This window comes from Syngnathus leptorhynchus, chromosome 16, assembly GCF_054491065.1.
Source record: "Syngnathus leptorhynchus isolate UIUO chromosome 16, UIUO_Slep, whole genome shotgun sequence".
Taxonomy (NCBI): domain Eukaryota; kingdom Metazoa; phylum Chordata; class Actinopteri; order Syngnathiformes; family Syngnathidae; genus Syngnathus; species Syngnathus leptorhynchus.
Window position 1 is genome coordinate 6,152,297 of NC_141210.1, and position 25,253 is coordinate 6,177,549.

A 25,253-nucleotide genomic window follows, 5' to 3' on the forward strand; every position below is an offset into this window, starting at 1 on the left:
GACGCCAACATACTCAACAAGTTTCATTGAGTAACAAAAAATTAATTCTAAACATGACTTGTACCTTATGACAAGGTTTAATTGAAAACTGCATCATGTTAATTCATTGATGATGGGCTGATATTCAAGGAGGTCATCTCAGTGGCAGATATGAATGTTTGATGACTGCCACTGTGTTCTGCCTACACAGCGTGGATAAAACATTTATTGCAGGCCGCTCTAAATATATCACAAAGCATCACCTCCCACCCTGGCACGCTCCCCGGCTGACATATTATACATGCGGGCAAGTGTCAGGGGTTAACAGCCAGATAGCACAGAGCAGATGGAGAGTAGATAGCTAATATACAAAAGGAAGAGCTAATTACTGCAAGGTATAATGGTGCATGAATTCATTTTGTAACATGCTAATTTAACTCAGAAAAAAAAAAAAAGATTCATGTGAACTACATGGATTTATAGGCTTATTAATTGGTTTGCTAGCAATTTAGCAAGTTCTCAATGGGCTGAGGTCCGGGGAGGACCTACAGTGAGATAGGATCGCGAAATCTAGATCACATATCCCAAGAAGCAATGACCATGAAAGTGCGCAAACTTGCACACTTATACAGGAAAGGTCACGAGTCACCCAGGTAAGGAAAAGAGCTTGACAAAGAGATCTAGTTAATAAGTTGTGTGGGGCATTGAGCTGTGTTGACTTTGTTGACCTGACAGTCCCAAATTAATGGCTGACTATGAGGAGAATGCCAGTTATATTTCTTTAAACAAATAAGATCACATACTTCAAAAATTGTAGGGAACAAAATCTTAAATTTCATTTAATTTGGATTGTGCATAAACCTAAAAAAAAAATCCTTGGCAAAATTCTACGTTTTCAAGGAATGCGTGCTTAATGTATAATGCTTCTGCCAGGATCCTTTAGAATTGTGCAAATGGCTATTTTTCTTCAAATTGTCAAGCTATTAATGATTTTCCCAATATATATATAATATAAATAATGAGAATGGCAAATATTTGTCATTAACATGTAATTCAAAATCTACTTTACTAAAAAGAAAATGAGTATTTGGGGCATAACATCACACACTAATAATGACATCAAAATGCCAAACTTTTTGTGTGGAAGTAGGCAGAAAAAAAAAAGAATCCTTTTATACTCTAATTTTAGAATAGAAAGAAAAATCAACAACACCGACAAAACACATGAGCTTGACTTACCTTTGCTTAACGTGATCCAAAGTCACTGGTCATCATGCGCCAATATCCATCCAAGCATTTGCTGTCTCCACAGATCTTCTCTGGTACATCTGCTCACGTTTTATAGTGCTCTAAACACACAAAAGTCACACACACACACAAGGTAGGTTTCATGGGTTACATGAGAATTCCTAGAACAAATGCCAACTATTTGCAAAATACAAACAATGTCATATGATTTCGGATGTTCGGTCTGTACATTAGAGGCATAATATTACAATTCTTAGTAAACATGCTTCACTTATTCATGTGTGTGCGGCTTGGGCAAACAACCGGACAGACCTATTGTGTGTTGATAAGTGGGATAACACACGCACACACCAAGCTATCATCATCCCACACTGGTTGCTAACGTCAAAGCCTGCAGTGAAACCCCCCTGGAAAAAAAAAGGTTGTAAGGCGCTTGTGTGTGTGTGTGTGTGTGTGTGTGTGTGTGTGTGTGTGTGCGCGCGCTTATCAGTGCACTACACATACATAAAAGACATGTCTCTGGCACACACACAAGGTCAAAATGTCACAATAAATGAGGGATGGCAAGGGTTGTGCCACACAAAGATAAAGACAATACACAAAGAAAAGAGTGGATGGACGATTTGCATATAGACATGTAAATAATTACAAAAAAAACACTACTTGAAGTCTTTGTATTTTCCTCTTTATTTCAGAATAGATTAGTCATCAAATGTGTTCTGATTATGTGTGTTTAGGTATAGTTATGACAAATTACATTTAATTATGATTTTAGGCAGATATCATAGGACTAACCATTTTCTTGCAGTATTCGGGTCAGTTGAATTTAGCAATTGAGCACTTAAAAGCCTTCCCAGTAAGCCTTCTAAAGTTTGTAACAAAAGGTGAGTAAACAGGCTGAAATAATATGGATGTGTTTGTTCAGAGGATCGCTATATGTCTGCTGAAGCCCAATCCACATCTATGTTTGCACACTGTGAACAGTGATTGGATCAAAAATGTGCTCTTTTGGCATACTACACAAACAAGGATGATCTCTGACATTGTATGCCAGCTACTCGCACGTCATTTGTCTGGGGACAGTCAACAATGCAAACCACCTCTTTTGTTACTAATATAAGAGCTTCATCAAAGACTCTGCCTTATTTTATGCTGTCAGAGAGGACCTAATTTAAGTTTTATTTTTGGGAAGTTCTGGGTTTGATAAAAAAAAAAAAAATTCTACCTGTTGCTGAACAAATTTGATGCAGACTATTTAAATAAATTCAATTTCAAATGAGAGCAGAGTATCTGAATGAATTCACGACTGCCCTCTTCTGGTCAAATGAAGGTTCTTACAAGTAAATAAACCAAAAGACAGTAGTAATGTTTATATATGCAGTATTCAAACTATTTGGACTCTGGTTTGAGTTGTTGTAATAGTTTCATTGTTGTGATTTTATACATATTTAATATCTCAGCAGCAGAGTTGTACAATACAATGTTTTTGAAATTATTTGCAATTTCCTTGATTTGTTACTATTTGTCTGATGTAAAACAATTTTTAATAAGACAAATTAAGTAGGCCGTATTTTTTCCACTCGTGTTCTAAATGTGTCAAATTGTATGAAATCTTCTTTATTTATAATGGCTTTGCACAAGCTATAAAGGCATAACAGAAGCATCTATTGTAGCCCAAAAGTACTTCCTGAATTGAACCGTACACTATTACAAAATGACTATGAAAGAGCACAATTGTGTTCACTGCTACCACACACACGCAACGTTCAAGTAGCATCAAGTGTCTGCTCTACTCACTGTACCTGTTTCTCCTCTTTCCCCAGCAGTCATCTCTTTATCATTCCTCTCTTCCCACTCAGGTCATCCCAAAGTTCTTGGTCCATGGTTTCCTACTATTACACATAATGAAGACATCTTGAATTAGATAATCTTGATAAAAAAACAACAACAAAAAGCTCCCCCACTCCTCTCTTTAGCAAAGTGTATCCCCACTTCTCTTCCTCTTCATCCAAGAGATGCTGCTCAATTTTTAATGCTGCCATTGTGCTTGTGGGCTTCTGTGTGTGCGTTTGAAAAGCATTTGCATTGGTCAAGGCAGAGGTAGGAGAGAAGGGTTCAAAGGTGAGAGACGCTTACCTGCTATGACGTGATCTTGTGAGACATTTAGAGCAACAAACAAACAAAGACTAGTTGGTTTTAAACTAATGTGGAATTTATTTATTTTTTCCCCTCACGCCTCCTTGTCAGTGAATTTAGTTGTTGAAATAAAATGGATATTAACACGGAAATACTTTGCAATTTTTGGGGGTTAAAAGTATTAGAAAGAGAGTTGAGGGTGCATTTCCATTGCAGCGCAAAGTAGACCTTTTCCACCCATTTTAATGCCAGTGACAGCTCTTGCAGAGTGTCGGAATTTTTTTTTTTTTACTTCTTGACGATCTGGATGACATCCTCGTGCTCCATGATATGCGTCAGACCGACTCTCTGCGGACTGTACTTTGTGCTGGTGCCCTGCAAACAGTTTATACTTGTTTGATACAACTCTTGAAGCGGATCCAATTAGCATTTAAAGCGCTTAGATTAGATTGCGTCGCTGTGTAAAAACTTACCCAAACCAGAGCATACTTGAACTGGCCCGCTAATGTTCTGTGGATACGATGGCACTGTAAACAAACATGCGCAATGTTGGCGGCTTCAGGTCAACCCAACACACTGTACAGAGATTTGCTGAGACTCTACTAACCACATGTTCAACGCTGGCTCCTCTTCTCATGATGATGGCGTCACTGAAGTCTGGACGTTCTGATGGGGTGAGGCAAAACAAAACAGGTTGATGAAAACGAATGCAGAAAAGCAATGTGTTGAAAGAGTACCTCCTCTTTTCTTGGTAAAAATGCAAATCAAAGCCAAGTATTCCCACAGCGTCTCTAGAAGGTAATCCAGGTTGAGTTTCATCCCACAACTAGTCAAAGAAGAGCAGTCAGTGAACCACTTAAACCAACACAGACAATAGCGCCCAGTAAAATGGCTGACCTGATAACAACACTGTGAGGTCTGTGAGCCAGGCGGTCCACCTCCTCGATAGAGATTTGATCCACCTTATTGTACACCTGGTTGATGCGTACATAAAAATGCATACAAGTTGAACAACAACTCAAGATCAACCCTTTAAAAAAATTTTTTTAAAAACTTACATATAAACAAGGCATGTAAACTCTGTTCCCGACAATGACATCAATGAACTCATCTGGCGTGCTGTCCTCCCTGAAGAGGACTTCTGCGTTAAAGATTTCTGAGAGACGGTTAAAGAAAACAAGCGCATCAGACGCTCATGATTTTCTGCGTTCCTGCTTGTGAAGGATACTATATTCATGAAGGATGAGTTGAACCATCTTTTCCGAGCAGTGGGTTAGAGGTACTGTGGAGTTGTAGGAGAGGCCACCGCCTTTCTTTTGCTGTCGAGACATAAAAAGGGAGACAATCCCTGTCACGATTTTTGTGAAAATTCGAATGGGGAAAAACAGCTTACCTTGAAATATATATTGGGTTTTTCCCTGTTCAGCCTAATGCCCACTGACTCCAACTCTTTTTCTAAAAGTGCTCTAGAGAGAAAAGACAAATGTCTCTCATGACCTTGGTCTGGACTTGAAAAGAAGACAAAAAGGTACTTTGCACCACTAACCTCTGAACGTCCCCTTTGGTGGCATCCAGCATCATGATGACAACGTCTGCTGTCCTGGCGACGGCGATGACCTGACGACCCCTTCCCTTACCTGTCAGCGTATCATAATTTAGCAATTATCATCCACACTGAGACAATCTGATGAGATGGATTACAGTTGCTCATTCAGCAGACATGTTTGAGCGGGTCGATTACCTTGAGCAGCGCCCTCGATGATTCCTGGCAAATCCAGCAACTGGATGTTGGCCCCTTTGTACTGTGTTGAAAAAAAAAACATACAAGTGAGTGGAACATTCGTCATGACAACACTTAAATGTGTAGTGATGTGAATGAATGTACCTCAATGACACCTGGTATACAGGTGAGGGTGGTGAACTCGTAGGAGGCGGCTTCACTGGCAGTTGATGTCATCAAACTGAGGAACGTGGACTGGAGCACACAAAAGTGAGTCATTTTCTCAATGTTTTTTTTCCAGACTCAGCACTGAAGTACAGTTTCACCAAGTTACACAAAAGGAGAAAAAACCTTTTTGCCAGTGTTCAGACTTTCATAACTCCATCACAAGTATTGAGGACATACCTTACCCACTGAGGGGAAACCAATGAGAGCAACACGTGCATCTCCAGATTTCATAACATCGAAACCTTCGCCTTTGGCCCCCGCCGACTTGGAGGGCTCCAGCAGCTGAGCTCTGTATTTTGCTAACTTGGCCTTCAGCAAGCCCAAATGATACTCGGTTGCTGTGGGGGGGGGGGGGGGAAACAATAAGGAATTACAGACCAGCAAGTGTCATTTTCACTAAGTGAACATTAATTATTGAGTGAATAGCACGTCATAACAACATTAATTCTTTGTTTTCATGTCAGGTTTTATAATGACATGCTACTGTCATAAAATACTCCAAAGTTCTTCCATTATGTTCATTGCTGACAGTAACCTCACCACTTGCTCTTAAAACGTTACCTTTGTTTTTTTGCGTCCGAGAAATTTCTCTCTCTATTTCGGCGATTTTCTCTAAAATCCCCATAATGTCAGTTCAGCTGGACCACAATTGCACTGTTAAATGAAGAAAACCCATACAAAAACGTGTCAATCTAGCTTGGTTAGCCAAACTGCTAAACGAATAATAGATTTAACAAGCGGAAAACACGTTCTTAAAAGACGATAACTCAAACCCACATTTGTTTGGTTATGGGTCCGCATTCACAGGTTGTAGCGTGGACAGTTTACAAGGCAGCAATAATGTACGTTTACACTTTAACATAAGCTCCACTAGTCTGCATGCTCCCGTTCACCAATACCTTGGCAGCCGAGTACAACTGCGAGTAACACTTCTTCGTTTACAACCACATCGGCCTCTACGGACTTAAGGCGCAATACTGCCCTCGTGTGGGGGAGTATGAACTACTTTAAATAAAGGACAATTTTCTCTTGCTGTTCTATTTTCCGCCACTACGTGGTAGTATTTACCAATGAATAAACATTAAACTCCGCCTGGTTATGTCGTCACACCCGGAATACAGTTCGCATTTTCTGGACTGTCGCTTCCGTTAAAGCCAATGCCAAATACAGGACTTACATGACAGCGGAAAGCATGCAGATAAAGCATACTGACTTGCCTTTAAGAATATTAAATTTAAAACATGGATCCTTTTGCACATTAACCATCAGTTGGTAAATCACTTAAGTGTAGCGGGCCAGAGGACAAATATGTCCACATCTCAGAAAGACTCAGCAGCCTCCGACTCACCTGCTTTTGACCGTTTTCCTTTTGCGGTGGCCGGTAGAACGGAAGACAACTCGAGCGGGGAGCAGCAGCCACCAACTGGGGTGAAAAAGAAGCCGTGTCGCGCTTGTACGGACTTTAAATCATGGATGAAGACACAGAAGCAGCAGACGACAGCTGCTACTATGCAGGTGACATGGGGTCAATCAATACAGGCCTTTTTAGTCGAGTGGTCGTCTACCTTTCTTCTGCTATACAACCAGTTTCATGGAAAGCAATATTCTGCATGGAACAGCATTGAAACTAATAAAAAAGTCATTATTAAAACTCACCATTGTGTGGAAGATAGATGGCAAGAAGTCCCAAACTTAACCGCATTTCAACTGAAAACAGATACTGATACATAATTATTCAACCTTCATTTTAAACCATTTCAGGAACCCCAAGCTGAACAAGAGTGCCCACTGGACAGGCAAGAGTTAGGACGTAACACTTGGTCCTTTCTGCACACCATGGCTGCATATTATCCCGATAAACCAACCATCAGCCAGCAGCAAGACATGGGCCAGTTTATTAACCTCTTCTCCAAATTCTTCCCTTGTGATGAATGTGCAGAAGACCTTAGGAACAGGTCAGTTGCTGCCAAATCATAGAAGTAGAAAAAATAGGAACTGTAATTTAACTGAGTTCACAGACAGTAGCCTACTATTTGAGGGAATACATTATTCTTGACTTTGTCAAATGAAGTTATTCAGATGACATCATTTCCTCCCCACAGATTAAAAACCAATCAACCGGACACCAGGAGCCGTCACGCTCTGTCCCAGTGGTTCTGTCGACTCCATAACAACGTTAACGTGCGTCTGGGCAAGCCCGAGTTCGATTGCTCCCGAGTTGATGAGAGGTGGAAGGATGGATGGAAAGACGGTTCCTGCGACTGAGAGAAAGCCTTGCAGAACTTTTGAGTGTAGATGCTGTCTGTCTTGGAACAACATCACGTGACAGAATGAATGCATAAAAATTTTCATGGATTTCATGTTTTTGTTGCTGATAACAAAATTAAGGGTACAAACACATCCTGTTCCGGACCAACCTTCATACTGAATCATTTGGACTGTCATACGTTGAGTTTGAACATCGATGCTTTGGTATTTGTTCATCATTACAATAAATTCCACATTAAAGTTTTGTTGAAGTGACATATTGCGACAAGGAAGTCTTTCCTCAAATAATTTCTGTTATTTATTTTTAAGGTATAATGTAGTATGAGTTTAAAATGTGTGTCTTTTGGAAAACTATAGACTGAGGTATATTTACAATATAATAATACAAATCGGAGAGTTGGGCACTAATTGTTTTCACTATTCACGGCAGGGCTACACATACAGGAAGTGAAAATGTGGACTGTATAATAGATTTAGAGGAAGCTGTAGGGTCAAATCGTCCAGCACTGGCTTGATTAATTCATTGATTGATAGAAACCTGTTCTCTTTCATTTATATGGACATCCTCACATACTGGCTTCAGATCAAATGGACACTATATGGCCACCTGAATAAATAAACGCCTCTTTTATTTTTCCTTCCAAACACTGTGTGAACGACTAAATAGCTAAATGTGGAAGCCATTAGGTATGTATTCAAATATTCCACAGTCATGATTTGGCAGTGCAGTATTGATCCCATTGCGCTCCCAGTGAGGGCGAGAGCAACCCTCGTGCACGTTGCGCGCGTAGCCGCTGCAGGAGACGTGAGCGCGCATGCAGGAGCGTCCCTGCAGCAGAGTCGAGCAGAGCAGAGCAGAGCTGGGCAGCGCGTGCCCCGGAGCCGCGAGCGAGCGAGCGAGCGTCGACAAGCGTTCACGGAACCAGCGAAGATGGACGGAGTGGGATCGTTCGGAGCGGGCCGCGCCGGGTCCACTATCGACCCAATTACATTCGCTAAACAGCCACAGACCATCCTCAGAGCCTTGTCGTGGGTGAGAGATGTTCATTTTTTTTATTTTAAAATGATTAGTTACGCTCCTGCTGTTTGTGCGCGTGGGTTATCTCTGTTATCGTAGCGATGCGATCCTCGTGACGGCCGGGGTCCGTCTACACATCAACGATGAAGAAGAAAAAAAACACGCACAAACTATAAATGTAACGCATTGTGGAAAAACGGGGAATAAATGTTCAGGTCCTATTATGTGTTAATGCAGCGCATGAAACCAAGGCCCAGCGTCAGGCGTTTGTCTTATTAGATGCTCAAGAGACCCAAACGCAACATAACACCACCTTATTGGGTTTATTTTTTGGGTATTTTTTTTAATGTATTTAATCCAATGGACGTGCTGCGTTCAAATGAGCTAAAAAAAAAGAAAAATGTATATTCACCTTAAGCCTAGTTATTTATAACATTTAAATGATCAGATAGTCTTACTCATCATGCAAAAGCTATATTGTTCAGCAAAATGAGCTACTGATTTGCCTTAAACGTCGTCGACTGCTATTCCACCTGTGATTGGTCCGTGAACGTCACTGCGCACGCAGGCAGGCGGCCTGACATTTAAAAAGAAGCGTCACTTCAGGGTGACACGCATAAGGTTTTCTCCCTCCGACCGGCATGACCGATGTGGGGATGTAATGGCGTAAAATGTGTGTAAATATAAGTCGCAAGAGAATTGTTTGGCACAGACAGCCGTGTTGACAATGGGACTGATTAAACATTCCATATCTGATCAGAACTGAACATCACCAACAGTGCATCGTGTGCGCTTAATACAAAAGTCTATCGATCTAGCCATCCATCTATTGATCGTGGTCGTTATCTAGCTATCGATCCATCCATCCATCCATCCTCGCTTCCTTCCTTCATCCATGTGATCTATGATGGTTGCATTTTTCTTGACTGTTCCTCCGAACATACAACTACTGACAACATACTATAATATGAAGTATTCTCATGAATCCAGATAGAGTAACCTGAAGTTGATACGAAAAAATTCATGAATGATTGCCATCGAGAGGCTGACATTAGAGGATTTGGACCATTCTGTGATAAAAAAAAAAAAATAGCTCTAAACAATTACTACATTATTAAAATAGTTGTCGATTAATTTGATGATTACATGTGGATTGATCAATTAATTTTGACAGCTCTAAATTTGAACAATATGATTTTTTGCAGGTGCATTGCTTTGCCATATAGCAAGCCACTTGAACCACCTGTGTATCTAAGCAGATTAGAAGTAGACACGTGATTGTGGCTCCGACATTCTCCCTTTGTGTGTCCTTCCGCCATCATATGACCCACACCCCCATGTGGGTGTGTGTGTGCATGTCACATGGCCCTGTTCTGCCATCCACTGTTACTCAACTATGTGAATGTGTGAGAAGAATAAAGACGGATTTATGAAGGAGAGTTGTTAATCATGAGGAAAGAGACATTTGGCATTTGCGATGGCAACTTGTATGGCTAGTGCTTTTCAAAAATACAAATACACAAGACACACACAAGCACACACACACACACACACACACACACACACACACACACACACACAGAAAATGCCTCGGGACTATTTGATTCTGGTAAGGAAGCGAAGCATCAAACTCTCCGGTCAGTCATAACAGAAAGGATGGAAATTAGGTTAATGCTTTTGGTCTGAGCGCGTGCAAAGAGATGTTCACTTGAAATACTGAGTGTATTTTTCTAAAAAGAACTTGATCTACATTTGTACCTCATCATCTGAAAAAAAAAGATTAATCTTATATAGTGTATTTCTGTAATCATCTTATCTTTTGTAAAGATCTTCTCACTGGTGGTGTTCGCCTCCATCGTGAACGAGGGCTACGTGAACATAGGCAGCGAACGTCTCTACTGTGTCTTCAACAAGAACGCGGACGCATGCAACTACGGCGTGTTCGTGGGCCTGGTGGGCCTGCTGGCCTGCTCCTTCTTCATGCTACTCGACTACAAATTCTCTTCCATCAGCTCCGTCAAAGACCGCAAGAAGGCAGTCATGCTTGAGATCGGCTTCTCAGGTGAGGATTGTCTTCCTCTTTTCAAGTACTGTAGAAGTCTAAAATAGCTTGGGGTTCTCCCTTCAGATGTTTTTCAAAGCTGTCCTACTTCTCATCAGCGATATGTCACATCACAAGATTTTACGAGAATCGAAACCCAGTATGAATGAAGAAAAATCAGCTGATGAATCCTCTCAACTATGCGGCTGTGTCTGTCTCTCTGGCAGGTTTCTGGGCCTTCTTGTACTTTGTAAGTTTCTGCTTCCTGGCTAACCAGTGGTCTCGAACAACGGCTGCTGAGCTGCCCCTCAACCAGGGCGCTGATGCAGCTCGGGCTGCCATCGCCTTCTCTTTCTTCTCTATCATCACTTGGGTAAGAAACTGAAGCTACACTAATGCTGCGATTTTCAACCAGGAGAATAGCTTGGACGATATTAGCCACTGCAAATTACACATACTATAAGAATACCCACAGGCATATATTCTTTATCCTCCACAAAAAAATGACGATCAGCATCTTACTGAGTTATTTATAGTTGTACAATAAGTCTATTCTTCTTCATTTCTATCTGCATGACTGTGCACAAAAAAAAGACTAATAGCATCTTACAGAGTCATTTATAGATGTACAAGAAGTCTATTCTTCATTTGTATCTGCATGGCTGTACTGCACTGCCATCTAGTGGCCAAAAAAACCTACTTTCGGCTAAACTGGTGTCGGTGCGCCCCTCTTACGATGTGTCCATTCAATTGTGCTTTCAGGCTGGTCTTACAGTGCGCGCGGTGCAGAAGTACCTGTTGGGCACTGACATGACCTTGTTCACCTCAGAGCACTTGGATGGCGTAGCCCCCACCCAGCCGTTACCCTCCAACTCACCAGGGGGCACCACTGACACCACAGAGACCTACCAAAACCCTCCGTTTACAGAGAACAACGCAGCACCCACATATCAGGTTCCCATTTACTAGTGATGATGCGTAGAAAGAAATTACACGAGAAGTTAAATTGCTCTACGTCATGGTCCACTATCAATTATTGTGGGCTGGATTTTCAAGGGTGGGGCAAAAAAAAAAGAAAAAAATCAGCTCTTTTGTTTCCTCCTCTTGTTTACGTGAACATTCCAGCTTTATCTGCACTTTTCTAGACTCACTTTCATGCAGATTAGGATACGATGAAAAAGAAAGAAAGAAAGAAAGAAAGGAAACAAGAGGAGGAACCATAGAAGATGAGGCCATTTTGCAGTATTCACATGTAAAATAGGAGAGCAACTAGTAGTAAGCAGTACGAAAAAGCACCTTCACTTGAAATATGAAGTATTCCCTCTCATGCCAAATTGATCTGTTTTTATTTATTTCATTTGAATTTGATTCGGCAGTTTAAAAGTTATCATGTGTATTGAATCTGCATGTTTTCAAATTCATGTAGGGATAGCAACTGAAGTGCCATACTGTACTGACAGTGACTTAACCGAGTAGATTTACACATGCTGAACAACATCATCATCACCACAACAATGTTTTTGTGACTAAGTGCAATATCTCACATTCTCATGCAGATTGATGTATACTATACTGTACTGTGGTTTAAGTAGATGACTTTTGCGGTGGATATAGAAAGTGAAAACACATCCATCAGTACAAATGAAAAAAAAAATGTTTGTTTCAATCGAATGTTATCTTAAGTATTTGAACATGCAGTGGGTTTAAAAAGTGTACACACTCGTGTTTAAATGGCATTTTGTAGAATATAAACATAAGATAAATCCTTTAAAGAAATAATTAATGTAACCCATAACCTGGACAACAACATTTCTCAAACAAAGCTCACAAAAATGTTGGCATTCAAACAGGGGTGTGTAGACTTTTTATATCCACTGGAATGCAATTTATTTCAGTAGTTCAATTCAAAAAGCAACATAAGACTTCATAATTTCAATTTGTTGACAGTAAAAAAAAAAAAAAATCTTTAAAATAAATCAAAATGATTTTTAAGATAGAAATTCGGTGGTAATTGACCTTCATTGGAATTATAACGGTGCGTTCACTTTCTGGATATCCATCATCAACTAATCATCGGCTCTGCCTCAAATGACACACTCTTTTCAGCTTTGAATTGTACAAACAAACCTCAGGCAAATTTGACTTGGAAAATGTTGAATCCAATTCAAGCTTGAAATGAATATTTATTCTTGTCATGCATGTCATGGTGAACTCCAACATATTCCTCCCTGATTGAGGTGATCTCCACCTAAATGTTCATGTATAAATTTCAGTACCAGGGAATGTAGGTCGTGTGTCATTTGAGACGGTGTCCGAGATTGAATCGTGTCTCGGGTGAGTAGGGAGAATCTTTCAGTTGTGTTTGTTTACTTTTTAGAAGCTGCCAAACTGCCCTATGTTCTTATGAATCTTTTCATCACGTTGAACACATTACTGTTGTCTGTTTACGGGGACTCGCGTTTGAGGTTGGTTGTCGTGTGGTCACATGCCAAACTAGAAGTCTCCTTGGGGGTTCTGTTGCCATGGTGAGAAGCGGGCCGCTCAGGTGTAACTGTGACAGTCGTGTGCATGCTCGAGTGCGTGGATGCGTTAAAAATGTTGCCGCGTTGAATTTATTTTCAGGAACAAGTGTTAGGACTAAGGGAGGACATTGCTACACGACTTAACAGATTTTTTTTATTATTTTACTTGCGTGTAAGATTTGCCTGTGCTGAGTTTTCAATCAAGGAAACAGCGCTCTCTGCTGAACAAAGCTGGTACAGATGCAAAAGAGACAACTCGGACTTTATTAAGGAATCAGAATAGGAAAATGCATGCTATTAATGTATGACATTAACCCTATACGAAATTCAACAGGTGGCGGCATCTCCTATTGTCATTCATTTTACTAACGATTATAATAAATAGTTATGAATGCATTACATCAAAAAAGAAAAAAAAAAAGCGATGCTATCGTAACTGCATGACATTGCTTTAGGCTGAAAGTGTCCCACAGTGTTTTATTTCCAGGAAGACTCCACAACGTAAATGGGTCTTTAAATGGCACAGCCCGCAGACTCTTGATTCAATTTCAACGTCACTGATGTTACAATCGAATCAATTGAGTTCCAAACAATTGGGAGTTAAAATAACCAGTGAGGTTAAAGACGCTCAAGAGGGCAGTTATAGAGAAAGAAAAAAATGGCCTTCCTTCACTAAATGACATTGTTTCCGACTTCCAGGAAGAAATGAGATCAGATTTCTTATAGTATGATTCACCAAGCTGCAAGTAGGGAGTTTATTTCCGTTTTAATATTTTGTTAAATCCAATTGCATTATTTCCCATCGTTGATTTAAATGCTTTTGGTGTATTTTAGGTTAATTTCCAACTATTGGCAAACGTTCATGTTAAAACTGTGTCGCGAATACAACTGCCAACTAAAAGCTGATGCACGTTTTTACTCGATTTTCTGTATGTCCTCAAACAAAGGCCTCTATTCGCTATGCCACTGTCACAAAATATCTTTTCAGACAGTCCAATCATGCGGCTGCTTTAGAGCGCCTCATTGTCGGCCATTGAGTAGAGAAAAAGGAAAGACCTGGGAGGGGGGATTTTTGTTTTTTCATTTGTTAGAGAGCATGTTCGCTGGGGCTTTGAGCTGATGTGCCCGCTTCAGAGCGAGCGCTTTGCTGTCGGATGGAAAAAACCAACAACTTTTTTTTCACAACACGTTTCAGAGTCTACACTCTAACTCTTAAATCAAGATAAGCGGTACAGAGATTGGATGGATGGATAGATTTAGGTTCAAAAAATAAATGCCCCGCCCACTATGTGCGTAAATAAAGTAAACTGCTTTCCCAACTTTTCAACTCTGCACTGATATCAGCTTTTCTTATAAAACGTCAGCGTACACATTATGAAGCTTGAATTTATCTAACCGTGTGAGTATTTGCAATTTCATTTCCAAAATCAATTTCAAAGCCAATGTAGAAGCAGTAGAGCAACGTAAAGTACGGCTGGGTGTGACTGATGCTCGGGTCAGGTTGTATTGTTGTTCTCTTTTTCTGTCGGTCTGTGTGGTAGACTTAAAAAAAAAAAAATATATATATATATCTATATCTATATCTATATCTATATCTATATATATATATATATATATATATATATATATCAAGTCCAACATTCTGTGTGTTTTGTGCTCTGGCCCATGTACACTGCTCTCGTGTTGGTTTGATTGTACAATTGAAGTCAATGGAACATGTATGTGATAATGTTCAGGGTCTGATTTGTTCTGTACTCCTTTTAAAAAGAAAACATATCTCTATATATATGACAAATGATTATGAACTAGAATGCACTCTTATACAGAAATACTTTTTGGGAATTCCTAAATGGACCATGGACACAAAAATGAAAAGTCTGTGATCATGCTGTAGTTTCGTTGGACTGGGATATAATAAAAGTGATATGTAGTAATGCTGGTGCTGTTAATTGTGAGGGTTCCAATGTAATTCTTTGCATGGATGTTACAATTTTTTTCCCGCCGTCAAAGTGACGATGGAAATCAAAAAGCCCATAAACTAACAAGTGAGTTTTTTATTTTAGCGTGCTGCCCTTTTATGATACGTCTTGAGGTTTTATTTTCGTTTCGACGGGTGTTTTGACTTTTTCTGTGTATCAAGAAAAGAGGAAAAAGAAAACGCTGTGTACAGAAAAGTGTTATTTTGTGGATGACTCTGGACTGCAGTCTGAGCATCACTCCTAATAATAAAAAAAAAAGATAAGAAAAACGTTTTTAGACTGCCTTTTTTTTTTCTTTCTTTTAAATCGGTGAATAAATGGTTGAAGGAAAACAAGTAGCAACATACATCAGACAGAAAGGGCTTTATTGGAGCCAGACAAGAAATAGAAACATCAGCAGCATCAGTGGTATGATGTACAGAAATGACGTCATGAAGTCATTGATACACGGGCACTGCAAGCTGAAGGTCCTGAGAGAAGATGAACACACACACACACGCAAGGCCACCCGGCACAAGCGTGCGTCACAGTCCCATGCACCACTTAAGTCTAAAACCCGGAGGCTGAAATAAAAATGTGCTACTGTTAACCTCGGTGAGGTGTATTAAACCTGCTTTTTCAAAATTAAGTTGGATAATTTAGACAGAAAATAAGCTAACAGAAAGCAATTTGAGTTTCTTAATATTCAAATATTTAAAGTCTGGTCCAACCTGGCCCCAATGTTTGAATGAATCAAGTAAGAGCTTAAGTTGTCGATTACTAGTAGTGTACTCGTGGGCACACTCGTAGCGGGATCACAAAAATCCTCAAACCACACACTCAATTACAAATGAGGTGCTTTTCCGGGGTTACGAGTCACCGGTTGCAGTTACTGCGCAACTAATGATTGAACCTTTTGTCTCTGGTTGGTTGTTTATCTTCGGACGTGGTGGTTTCTTTTCTATCTAATGAGAGGTAGATGGGACAGCTGATTGATTTATTCTGTACTAGGATCAATTGATTCAACAAATATGAATTTCTGTCAAATTTGCAAACTCCCATTCTACGCGTCTGAAGAGAATTCGCAAGTATCTTTTTCTGCATTTAGTCAACCCAATGGAACTCGAGAGCTACATTAACGCAATGAGCAAAATAATTTAGAACTTTTTTTTGCACCAGGTATCCTGACTTGATACTCAAAGATGAGCAACTGTTACATTAATGAAAAGAAGAAACGGGGTCAAAGGATTCTTCAAGTAACTTATCAGGTTCCGTCTTCCCTCCTTTTGAAACGAGCCAACAGTTGTGGTTGCACACTGCCAACGGCCCAGTTGGAACGCGACTTGCCATTTTAACTGCGACACGTTTGAATGAATTGATTATCAGAAGTCACGTTGGGCCCCACCCCCCCTCCATACCCCTTTTGAGCGGCGACCAACCGCTGCCGCCTTCCATGCTGGCAACAGCCAATGAGAGTAATCAAGAGAGTACTTATTGGCGCAGCGGGGCTAGCTGATAATTCGGCTAATGGACTGCAAGGAAGGGAACTCGTCGTTCTCCCTCATGTGCAGCGTCTTGTGGGAGTTGAAATCCTTCAGGGCTAGCACCTGTCTACACGTGGGGCACACCTGGCAGTCCAGCTCGGAGGCAGCGTTAGCCTGTGTGCTAGGCGTCTGCCACGCGTTTTTTTTGTTCTTATTTTTCCTTCCACCTCCCCCCACCCCCGACTGTTTCTCCAGAGCCTTGCAGTCTCCGTGCGCCGACAGGAGCTCCTGCTGCTTGAGTGTGTCCGGCAGGAGCACTAGCAGCTCGTTGAAGATGCAGTTGAAATTGTCGCCCAGCAGGTCTTTGCAGCTGCGGTGATAATGGGTTGCTGATAGGACGCCCTGGAAACGTTATAGGAAAAATATCAAGTCGAATTTGAATTACAGTAGACGCAGTCACAATTCATTCAGGGGAAAACGGCTGCTCTCATTTGTAACCCGAGGTTATCATTCACCGGTACGACTCGCGAGTGCTGTTAGGGCTTACTGTCCTTTGCTTTTCTATACTCAATATTCTAAAATCAGAAATCAAGCTTTCGCAAATACAGATGTATATCACTCAAGCCTAACTCAGAGTAAAATGACAACAACAACAAAAATCCTTTACTTTAATGACGACATTTGACTTTTAAACATTTTAAGTCATTACATGAGTAAAAATAAAACGTTAACGTTATTAATAGTAATACAAATATAATGAAGTGTGTACTTACCTTTAAGCTTGATGACAATGAAGAAGCAAATATGAGGAAATGTAGACGGAGCAACTTTGCTTAAAAATGCTCATTTCATTCTTCGTTTATGACGAATGTCGACCATATTGTATTTAGCACGACAGGGCGCATACGCATTGTTTTCCCGCTTTGCAATAAGGTGGCTGGCTGTAAGAGTTGATTGATTCGTGGAAGTTCACAGTATTCCCCTTGAAATTTAGTATATTCCTTGAAATATACTTAAATTGAACATGTACATCGATTGCACAATCAAAGCGTGTTTAACCAACATTTGCCACTGTCGGGCAGAAACCTCCCATCATATCCATGTTTGTTCAATTGCATATTTTTCCCCACACAGGTGTGTGTACACAATCGAAATATATATTCCTGAATTTTAGGTACCTGTCTGAATTGTGCAGAGTAGTTCTTGAACTGATTGAACTTGGACTCATCATCATGAAGGTACTTTCGAATGGACTGGATCAGCTCCTGGTTCCTTTGGTGGAAGTCCTCTGGAACTAGGTAATCACTGTTGGATGATTTAGGGAGGCTGTCAGAAGAGAAATAAAACAGTAAGGCACCACACACAAAAAAAACAAGTGTTGATGCGCGGGGAGAGTTTGTCCTTACGGGTTGCCTGCCAAAGGAGGAGTCTCCACCACATTACTGTTGAGAGGGATACCAGTGAAGCCTGGAGGCGGCTTAGTGGCCAAGAGGCCCAGGCCGGGTGGAGGTGGTGGCATTGAGGAGGATAAAGCTGGAGTTGATGACTTTGTTGGGAAGGAGGTCTTGAAGCCTGCGTGACAACATGTTCATGTGTTACTAACAGGAACGATCCCACATTAAGGCTTTTTGAGCTGAGCCAAATGAAGCACGTTGTTTTAAGTTAGAAAGCAGGCACACAAAGATCAGGTCTTTACCTGGAGGTGGCTTCTTAGTCTTGAGGGCCGGGAAGTCTTCCTCTTCTTCTACAAATGCATCTGTGTTAGGTTGCGGCGGTGCCGTGACCAACTCTTTACTAATGGCGGGTTTCTCGTTGAAGCCGTTAGCCAATCGGCTCACTGCTGTCAGCGCCGCAGCGCCGGAGGGCTTGTTCCTCGTTTTTTCAGGAACGTTTTCCTTTTGAGCCGTGGTTTCCACTGAAAGAGTCTTTGCGGGAGCACCCGGTGTCCCTGATGCTGAAGAGTTTGTAGGAGAGCTGGAGTTCTTTTGTTTCTTCTTTTTGCTGGCTTTAGAGGTAGGGGGGTCACCGCTCTGGTTTGGAGTGGGGGGGCTGCTGGTGGCAGTTAAAGGTTTGCTGCCATTTCCTTTAACTGTAAGCAGAGACGATATGTCGAGCATTGTAGGCACCGAGCGGAACTGCTGCTGCGTCATTCCGCCACTCTCGTCATCAGAGGAAGAAGCCGAGCGTAAGGGAGCGACTTTTAAGTTCTCCCCGACTTTCTTTTTTCTCCTTGACAATGACAAGCTTGAGGAGGTAAGGAGTTGGGGGCCGTGGGATGCTGAGGAGAGTGGAGGGGGAGGCCTAGAAGACGGCGGGGGCTGAGCTTTGGGCGGGGCTGGTGCAGTGTGAGTAGACCACGCAAAGTTCTTGCTCGTTGCAGATTTGCGGGGCTGGATTTTGGACACCAGAGCAGGGAAGTCCTCCTCTTGAAAAGAAGATGACTTTTTGGGTTGGACAGGATAAGATGGTGTCATGGGGGCTGCGACATTAACTACTGACAGGCTGGGGAAGTCATCTTCTTTCAGGGTCCTGGGACCCGCGGGAACCACCGGTGAAGAGGATTTCACACTGCACACACAACAACGCAAAAATATTTGAACCCATTGCAAGTTGCGTGGGTGGTGTTTGTGCCGTTTTGTGTTTTATTACATGGCAGGAGGTGCGGCAGCACCCAACACTGGAAAGTCATCTTCCTCCTCCATGGGATTCAAACTCCTCATTGTCCTTACTGCAAAAAGGTGACAACAAAAGCATTACAGCTACTGCTCGTAAATCAAAAAGTCAATTGTATAAATAAAGCAAATTTATGTTGTTGACCTGGAGGTTTACTTGTTGGTTTGGTTGGTCCAGTCAGCGGTTCTGATTCAGTTCTCTCTGTCCTGTCTTCCCTATAATATTTGGGAGCGCTCCTCTCCAGCGCAGCCATTCGAGCCTCTTGTCGACGTAAGGCCAGTGACGCCCGCATAGCAGCCGCCACTTCTCTGTCCTCTTCCTCGCTGCACAGAATGGAGCAAAACAATCCCGTGAATGACTTAACAGCAACAGAAGAACAGAAGCATTAGGAAGAGCCAAAATTGCCACATGGGTTATATCACTCCACAGTGAGACGATCCACTCTTGTGTACTGTAAACACCTCACGCCTGTAAAGACTCACCGAGAGTACCGCCAGCTCTTCTGTCCCATCTGAGGTCTTCCCCTTCCTCCTCGTTGGTGACGGCCCTCCTCATAATCCTCCCCTGTCACCATGCCTGATAGACACAAACCCTCCCATTTAGCTTCACAAACCATCAACAATTCTGTTGCTTCACAATAATGCGTGGGTCGAACCTTCATTTCTCCTCTGTTGTCTCGGAGCCAAGTTGAACTGCAGGTCAATATGGCGGTTTTGGCGGGCTTCGGCGCGGCTCTTGCTGTGCGCCGAAGCCTTGTGTGCCTTGTAGTCGATCTCTGTGCGAAATGCGTGGGTGAACTGCTCGTTGGCACATAGGCCCTCCTCACACAGATAGTGACTTTCTCTGAAGTGCTCACTTAAGTACTGGTAATCACTGCAAACACAACAGTTTGGACAACACAGTTTTAACACAACCAAAAAAAAACATGTTTTTACACATCATGGCAAGGTGGCCTATGCGCTGTCACACCTATAATATTCCTGAGAGCCATCAGCATCACAAAAGTGGCAGAAGTAGTGGTCCTTCCGCAAGTGTTTGAGCAGCTCGTCGTTGTCGAGGTAGCGGTCGTCGCAGAATTTACAGAGGGGGTGTCCCCTGTGACTGGTGTCATCTGGGTCTCCGTGCGCTCGATGGCGTGCGAGTTCTTTACGGTTGTACCACTTCCGCTCATGGGAAAAGATCTGGGGGTGGAAGTTTAGATTTGAATCATAACTGAGATTATATATAAAATACCATAGACAATACATTCTAAAACCCTTGTTTTAACAAATGCTGACATCTGTATCCACAAAATGTAACCATGACAGTGATCAAAATAATGTCAGCACCTTCTCAAAATCAGAAAGCAAGGGTAAAAATACCTTCAAATGCTTTGTGCAGAGTTTACAACAAAAGAGTTCATGCTGCTTCCTCATGTGCTGCTCCAGCTCCACAAACTTTGAGAAGACCTTAGGTTCAGGACAGCAGGAACATTGTGCCAACAGCAGGTGCCTGAGGAAAGAAATACAGGAATTAACCACAACATAAAATGATATCTGATGGATAAGACTATGCTACCAATTCACGACACATAACTGACCTGTACTGAGCATAGATCTTCTCATCACCAAAATAGATGTCATGCTTCTTGTCACAGGGGAACTGCTGATGGGGCAGAGAAGAAAAGGCCTCCGTAGACTTTACAAACACCACCTGAGAACAACATTGAGGTAAATATATTTAACATCAACTCACTATGGACAATTCTAAGAGGTTCCTAAAAATTGCACAAACAGACATTGTGAAGCAAGTTCAAATTCAAGGAAATCACCTTTAATTTATTTAATTGAGACTACACAGCTACCATCATGTATGTGCAATATGTAGTGTGGGATAGATTCAAAGTAAAGGATGACTTTGGTATAGCATTGTTCAGCAGTGTAGCTGTTTGAGCAGAGGCAGGGAAGAATGGAATGACAGGTATATTATCCATTCCGCACATAAGTCAGAGAAGTATGTTTGATTAGAATACGAGCACTACTTCTGCATACAATAAAGATGTAAAAGCGGAGATTGTGTTGTCATTTAAGTCGCGCTACTACAAAAGAAGCTAGTGCGACCGGTGGATGGCTAGCTAGCAAGCTTGTGACTTGTCAACGTATTTTGTGTATTCGTCTTCCGCCGTTTTCAATACATTCCCTGTGTATTTTTTATCACTATTTTTAAACTTTTTTTTTTTTTTTTTTTACATTTTCACTGGGAGAATGCCGCGGCCTAGCTAGCATGGCTAAGCGTCGTCCTCGAGCCACAGTAATGTCGAAATCCGCACCTTGTCCAGCTCTTCCCGGCAGACGGCGCAGTACTTCTGCTCGCAGAGCACCCTCATTTTGGTGGAGCAGCGATAACACACCGGGTGGTCGCATTTTCCGAAGGCGAAGATGTCGCTATCTTGACAGCACAAAACACAGTGCTTCTCCGTTTCCTTGGAGGTTGTTGAATCCATGATAGAGTAAAAAAAGAGAGAAAATGCCTAATGGGTCCAGCCGCTGACACTGTAGTGCTTACGTAATTATGAGAATCTAAAATGACGTGGAACGCAACGCTTTACCAATGATCTGTATGTCATGTGGATGAACTGCTCACAGCTCACAGTAGTTACTTCGCGCTATCATACTGTGTGTAGATCTACGCACGATATTCCACGTGGGAGACAACATGCGGCGAGCGCCTTCATCCGGGTTTGCGCAATATGCTTTTATACAACTGGTCAAACAAATATGACGTAACGTCTTTGAATCGAAATTAATTTTGATTCAATTAGATTTCCAATTCCATGGAAAACAAAATGGCTGACGTTACTGAAATGATAACCAATTATTTAAAATAAAATGTAGATTTTTAAAAAGGTTAAAATAACATTCGCCTGATATAGTGGCTTGGGTTCTATTTACTCAATTGCAAAGACTAACTAACTTCTTTCATCTGGAACGGCTTCAAAAAGAGTAAAAAACAAAAAGATTCAGTGAGAGAGTGTATCTTTAGTGATCTAATTTGAAAAGTAATGAGGGGCTTCTGACCAACGTAATGTCCGATCATGTGATCTATGACAGAGGTGGTTACAATAGTGTATTGTTGCACAAGTACTATGTTGGTGAGACAGTCCAATGCATTTTGCTATCGAGCGTTTCTTTGGTGGTTCCTCAATCCCATGACTCTGAAAGTGCAGCTGGCAATCTTCTCATAGAGAAGAAACATGAGGGCCGCAGTCAGCACCGTCTGCATCAACTTGGCCTCCAGGCCTTTAAACAGACCCAACATGCCAAATTTCCTATGGAAGGAGAAATCAAATTCAATATGTCTACTGTAATACAGGTCTTACTAGTAAAACTAGTTTTTTCTAGTTTTTCCTGCACACACCAAGCTGCTGATGCAGGCATGATGACACAAGTGACAAGACTAATGTCGCGTGGTCCTAAACAGGCTATATTGTGTTATAAAAAAAAAAAAAAAAAGAAGACATTTTTAGATTCACCTCACTCTGTTGACAAGCAAACACTTGATTGTCATGAGACTGGACAGCAGCGTGGACTTGCTCGTTGACTTGTTGAACTGACCGAACTGTGGAAATTAAAAATAAATAAACAGGAATTTGGGGTGGATGGATATATTAGTGTGTGAAAAAGCAGGGAGTCGTGCAGAACACCTACCCTAAGAATCGACTGAACAGTTTGCAGTGGGTAAGTCATAGTGGTGGCAACAGCTTTGGCCACTGCCCCAATCATGAAGACTTCAAAAGATGCGAGCTGAGGAGAAAAAATAAAAAACGACTTGACATGTATGCAAAAGTTTAATTCGGAAAACAGTCACGCGTGTGCATATTTGTGCAACCAAATTATCTAGTTATTTTTAATTGCCCGCTCATATAAAGTTCTAATTGGATTATATAGGCCACATTGGTGGTGGAAAAACGTTTATGATTTCTCTTGGTCTTGAACCTGGCATTTGAACAGGGCCGTTTTTATCAACTGTATAACTTGCATGACTTAAGTGTAGACTCAATTATGCAAATTTGCATCGAGCCAAACACTTTCCTTTTTTTATTTCTCAATCTTAGTTTGTGCTTTGATCATATGCTGTGACTGAGCTGAAAGACTAAAAGGGCTTTCCGCACTCTCGTTTTGATCAGACGCAATCTCGACATTCCCCTTGACATTTGCTTGATCCTCAAAAGAATCATGTGAGAGGAATTAGCAAGGCTCATTTGGTGCATCCTCACAATGAAGTCTGCTTGTGATTTCACATATTTCACAGCAATGCTTTTATGCAGCATTTGTATTGCACGTGAAAAGAGTGTTAAAAAATGGTGCGGCTGTAACTTGTGTTGGAATGAACCTTGTTCCTCACCTCTCTGGGTACACCTTTCTTCAGTTGCCTCTTCAGACCTTCATAAATCATAAACTGGATGGCAGGGTTGAGGACCAGCAGTAGGGAGGGAAAAGTGCCGTTCCATAGTGCCCCAACGCCCTCGTCACGGGTAATTTGCACAAATGCATCTGCCAAAAACATCAGTGGAAATTAATCCCAGCCGGAGAATCAAAAATAAATAGCAATACATGACATCATCGGATTTAGTTTACCTAAAATACCACGGTAGTTAGTGGGATGAATATCTGTGTTGTGAAACTTGGAGCCCTGAAGCTTCAGCCGCGTGTTGACGACCCACAGTGGAGTGGTTACTAGCACATTTATAACACCTGGGGGAGACGAAGAAGGTTTTTGTTTTCTGTTCTTATCAACTCAAAGATGAAATGTTTATCAGCTGTTGGTATGGAATGCTCCATGGTTGCATACAGCATCATTTTCTCTTTAGACGACACTATATATTTCAAAACAAAGCACGTTACCTGCAGCTATTCCGACCAGTAAGTCAGTGTGAGGTGCTGACTGATGTCTCTTCAGCCAACTGGCCTTCAGGCTGTGGAAGCAGTAGAAGTAGACAAAATTGGAGCAGCAGAGGCTGCAGATGACTGGGAACCAACCTCTGTATGGAGCTCGTCTGCAGAAAGGGGCACAAAATGCACATTTATACTTTCAAAAATTGCAAACTTTCAATGGTTTAAAAATAATCCAAATGTTTTGGTAAATGAAAGTGGATGTGCCCTGCAATTGACCCATACCCAGTTGATGGCTTGTTATATTTCCATAGATACTCACAATCCTTCCTCCTTGATTATTTCTGCTAAAATTGCTAGAGTTGACGCAGCTTTCCTCTTCTCATCCACTTCAACACACACATTGAACAAAAACTTTATATACAAACGGCATTCAATATATAGATAAATAAGGCATTGGTGCAATTAACACCTTTGTACCTTGAAGTCTCAGTCTGGCAGTGTCCAGAGGGAAGAATACTGTCATAGCTGTCACGCTTCCCTAAAATAAGTTACGATTATTCATGGAATAAAAGCCTCACAAATTGAAAAACTTGTATACATAACTTGTATACATAACCATTTTAAAATCTATAAAATAGGCACGAGTAAGCAAATATAATTTCATTGTCAGTAGCAAAATTAAACCGTAATTTAAACCACTAAACTTTGCGTAGTTTTTCCAGTGCTCCGTTCTAAAAGCAGACGAAAATGTATGTGTAGGCTGTATTAATACGTTACTACAACGTTAGTACAGTAATTAGCTAACAATGATAGAACTAAACACGGGTGTACTTAAGCTAACTCACCATTGCTCCGGACACAGCATGCACCAAACCCTCATACGACAATACCTCAAAACTCATGTTGATCGAATTATAAGACAATTTTACCCCAAAAGGAAGAAGGTTAATGCCTTAATCAGATTTTTTTCCCCCTATATCTGAAAATTTTTACATCTGCAGTTTCCAGAATCACCGCTTCCCCTATCTTAGGTTCGCTTGTCAGTACAGGTGCATTGTGGGTAATGTAGTTGCTAGCGACTGGCAATCCTCGCAAGAAAGTTGC

At 41.4% G+C, this 25,253-nt stretch overlaps 5 protein-coding genes across 7 annotated transcripts; 2 read left to right on the forward strand and 3 right to left on the reverse strand.

Moving 5' to 3' along the window:
- Positions 1–3,421: 3,421 nt before the first annotated feature.
- On the reverse strand, positions 3,422–6,292 carry drg2 (developmentally regulated GTP binding protein 2). Its single transcript, XM_085933089.1, has 14 exons — positions 6,089–6,292; positions 5,873–5,965; positions 5,489–5,649; positions 5,249–5,338; positions 5,105–5,165; positions 4,910–5,000; positions 4,757–4,829; positions 4,592–4,682; positions 4,422–4,519; positions 4,261–4,337; positions 4,101–4,189; positions 3,971–4,029; positions 3,837–3,890; positions 3,422–3,738 (listed from the first exon to the last, which is right to left on the reverse strand). Exons 2-14 carry the CDS (start codon positions 5,934–5,936, stop codon positions 3,652–3,654), a joined length of 1,095 nt encoding a protein of 364 aa, XP_085789215.1. The 5' UTR covers positions 5,937–5,965; positions 6,089–6,292; the 3' UTR covers positions 3,422–3,651.
- Positions 6,293–6,412: 120 nt separating this feature from the next.
- On the forward strand, positions 6,413–7,997 carry gfer (growth factor, augmenter of liver regeneration (ERV1 homolog, S. cerevisiae)). The gene is made up of 3 exons (XM_085933096.1): positions 6,413–6,826; positions 7,073–7,266; positions 7,414–7,997. The coding sequence occupies exons 1-3, from the start codon at positions 6,620–6,622 to the stop codon at positions 7,574–7,576; spliced, it is 564 nt and encodes a 187-aa protein (XP_085789222.1). The 5' UTR covers positions 6,413–6,619; the 3' UTR covers positions 7,577–7,997.
- znf598 (zinc finger protein 598) lies at positions 6,662–22,038 on the reverse strand. 3 transcript variants are annotated; one of them, XM_085933087.1, is made up of 13 exons: positions 21,863–22,038; positions 21,584–21,736; positions 20,855–20,967; positions 20,637–20,766; positions 20,245–20,456; positions 19,931–20,148; positions 19,758–19,851; positions 19,420–19,598; positions 19,252–19,330; positions 18,299–19,170; positions 18,009–18,174; positions 17,781–17,928; positions 15,484–17,004 (listed from the first exon to the last, which is right to left on the reverse strand). In XM_085933087.1, the coding sequence occupies exons 1-13, from the start codon at positions 21,878–21,880 to the stop codon at positions 16,627–16,629; spliced, it is 2,760 nt and encodes a 919-aa protein (XP_085789213.1). In that variant the 5' UTR covers positions 21,881–22,038; the 3' UTR covers positions 15,484–16,626. The 3 variants fall into 3 exon arrangements, with proteins under 3 accessions (XP_085789214.1, XP_085789213.1, XP_085789212.1); XM_085933088.1 differs by lacking the exon at positions 15,484–17,004 and adding an exon at positions 6,662–7,274 and having other exon boundaries at positions 21,584–21,974; XM_085933086.1 differs by having other exon boundaries at positions 21,584–21,974.
- syngr3a (synaptogyrin 3a) lies at positions 8,505–14,693 on the forward strand. The gene is made up of 4 exons (XM_085933097.1): positions 8,505–8,612; positions 10,425–10,659; positions 10,866–11,011; positions 11,401–14,693. Exons 1-4 carry the CDS (start codon positions 8,511–8,513, stop codon positions 11,605–11,607), a joined length of 690 nt encoding a protein of 229 aa, XP_085789223.1. The 5' UTR covers positions 8,505–8,510; the 3' UTR covers positions 11,608–14,693.
- A 229-nt stretch (positions 22,039–22,267) lies between the features above and the next one.
- Positions 22,268–25,190, reverse strand: slc25a17 (solute carrier family 25 member 17). The gene is made up of 9 exons (XM_085933094.1): positions 24,995–25,190; positions 24,627–24,687; positions 24,469–24,535; positions 24,159–24,310; positions 23,892–24,008; positions 23,659–23,807; positions 22,962–23,057; positions 22,787–22,872; positions 22,268–22,582 (listed from the first exon to the last, which is right to left on the reverse strand). The coding sequence occupies exons 1-9, from the start codon at positions 25,049–25,051 to the stop codon at positions 22,429–22,431; spliced, it is 939 nt and encodes a 312-aa protein (XP_085789220.1). The 5' UTR covers positions 25,052–25,190; the 3' UTR covers positions 22,268–22,428.
- Between the last annotated feature and the right edge of the window lie 63 nt (positions 25,191–25,253).

Excerpts from the sequence above, each read along its gene's own strand:
- slc25a17 (XM_085933094.1), bottom strand. The coding sequence starts at position 25,051 with ATGAGTTTTGAGGTATTGTCGTATGAGGGTTTGGTGCATGCTGTGTCC. Across the intron at positions 24,688-24,994 it reads ATGCTGTGTCCGGAGCAATG|GGAAGCGTGACAGCTATGAC; the intron begins GTGAGTTAGCTT and ends AACTTATTTTAG. Across the intron at positions 22,583-22,786 it reads TTGCTTGTCAACAGAGTGAG|GAAATTTGGCATGTTGGGTC; the intron begins GTGAATCTAAAA and ends CTCCTTCCATAG.
- gfer (XM_085933096.1), top strand. The coding sequence starts at position 6,620 with ATGTCCACATCTCAGAAAGACTCAGCAGCCTCCGACTCACCTGCTTTT. Across the intron at positions 6,827-7,072 it reads CGACAGCTGCTACTATGCAG|GAACCCCAAGCTGAACAAGA; the intron begins GTGACATGGGGT and ends AAACCATTTCAG. Across the intron at positions 7,267-7,413 it reads GCAGAAGACCTTAGGAACAG|ATTAAAAACCAATCAACCGG; the intron begins GTCAGTTGCTGC and ends TCCTCCCCACAG.
- znf598 (XM_085933086.1), bottom strand. The coding sequence starts at position 21,757 with ATGGATTCAACAACCTCCAAGGAAACGGAGAAGCACTGTGTTTTGTGC. Across the intron at positions 20,968-21,583 it reads GCCGGGAAGAGCTGGACAAG|GTGGTGTTTGTAAAGTCTAC; the intron begins GTGCGGATTTCG and ends TGTTGTTCTCAG. Across the intron at positions 19,852-19,930 it reads ACAACAGAGGAGAAATGAAG|GCATGGTGACAGGGGAGGAT; the intron begins GTTCGACCCACG and ends TGTGTCTATCAG.
- drg2 (XM_085933089.1), bottom strand. The coding sequence starts at position 5,936 with ATGGGGATTTTAGAGAAAATCGCCGAAATAGAGAGAGAAATTTCTCGG. Across the intron at positions 5,339-5,488 it reads GTTTCCCCTCAGTGGGTAAG|TCCACGTTCCTCAGTTTGAT; the intron begins GTATGTCCTCAA and ends TGTGTGCTCCAG. Across the intron at positions 4,190-4,260 it reads CCTCACAGTGTTGTTATCAG|TTGTGGGATGAAACTCAACC; the intron begins GTCAGCCATTTT and ends TTCTTTGACTAG.
- syngr3a (XM_085933097.1), top strand. The coding sequence starts at position 8,511 with ATGGACGGAGTGGGATCGTTCGGAGCGGGCCGCGCCGGGTCCACTATC. Across the intron at positions 8,613-10,424 it reads TCCTCAGAGCCTTGTCGTGG|ATCTTCTCACTGGTGGTGTT; the intron begins GTGAGAGATGTT and ends TCTTTTGTAAAG. Across the intron at positions 10,660-10,865 it reads GCTTGAGATCGGCTTCTCAG|GTTTCTGGGCCTTCTTGTAC; the intron begins GTGAGGATTGTC and ends TCTCTCTGGCAG.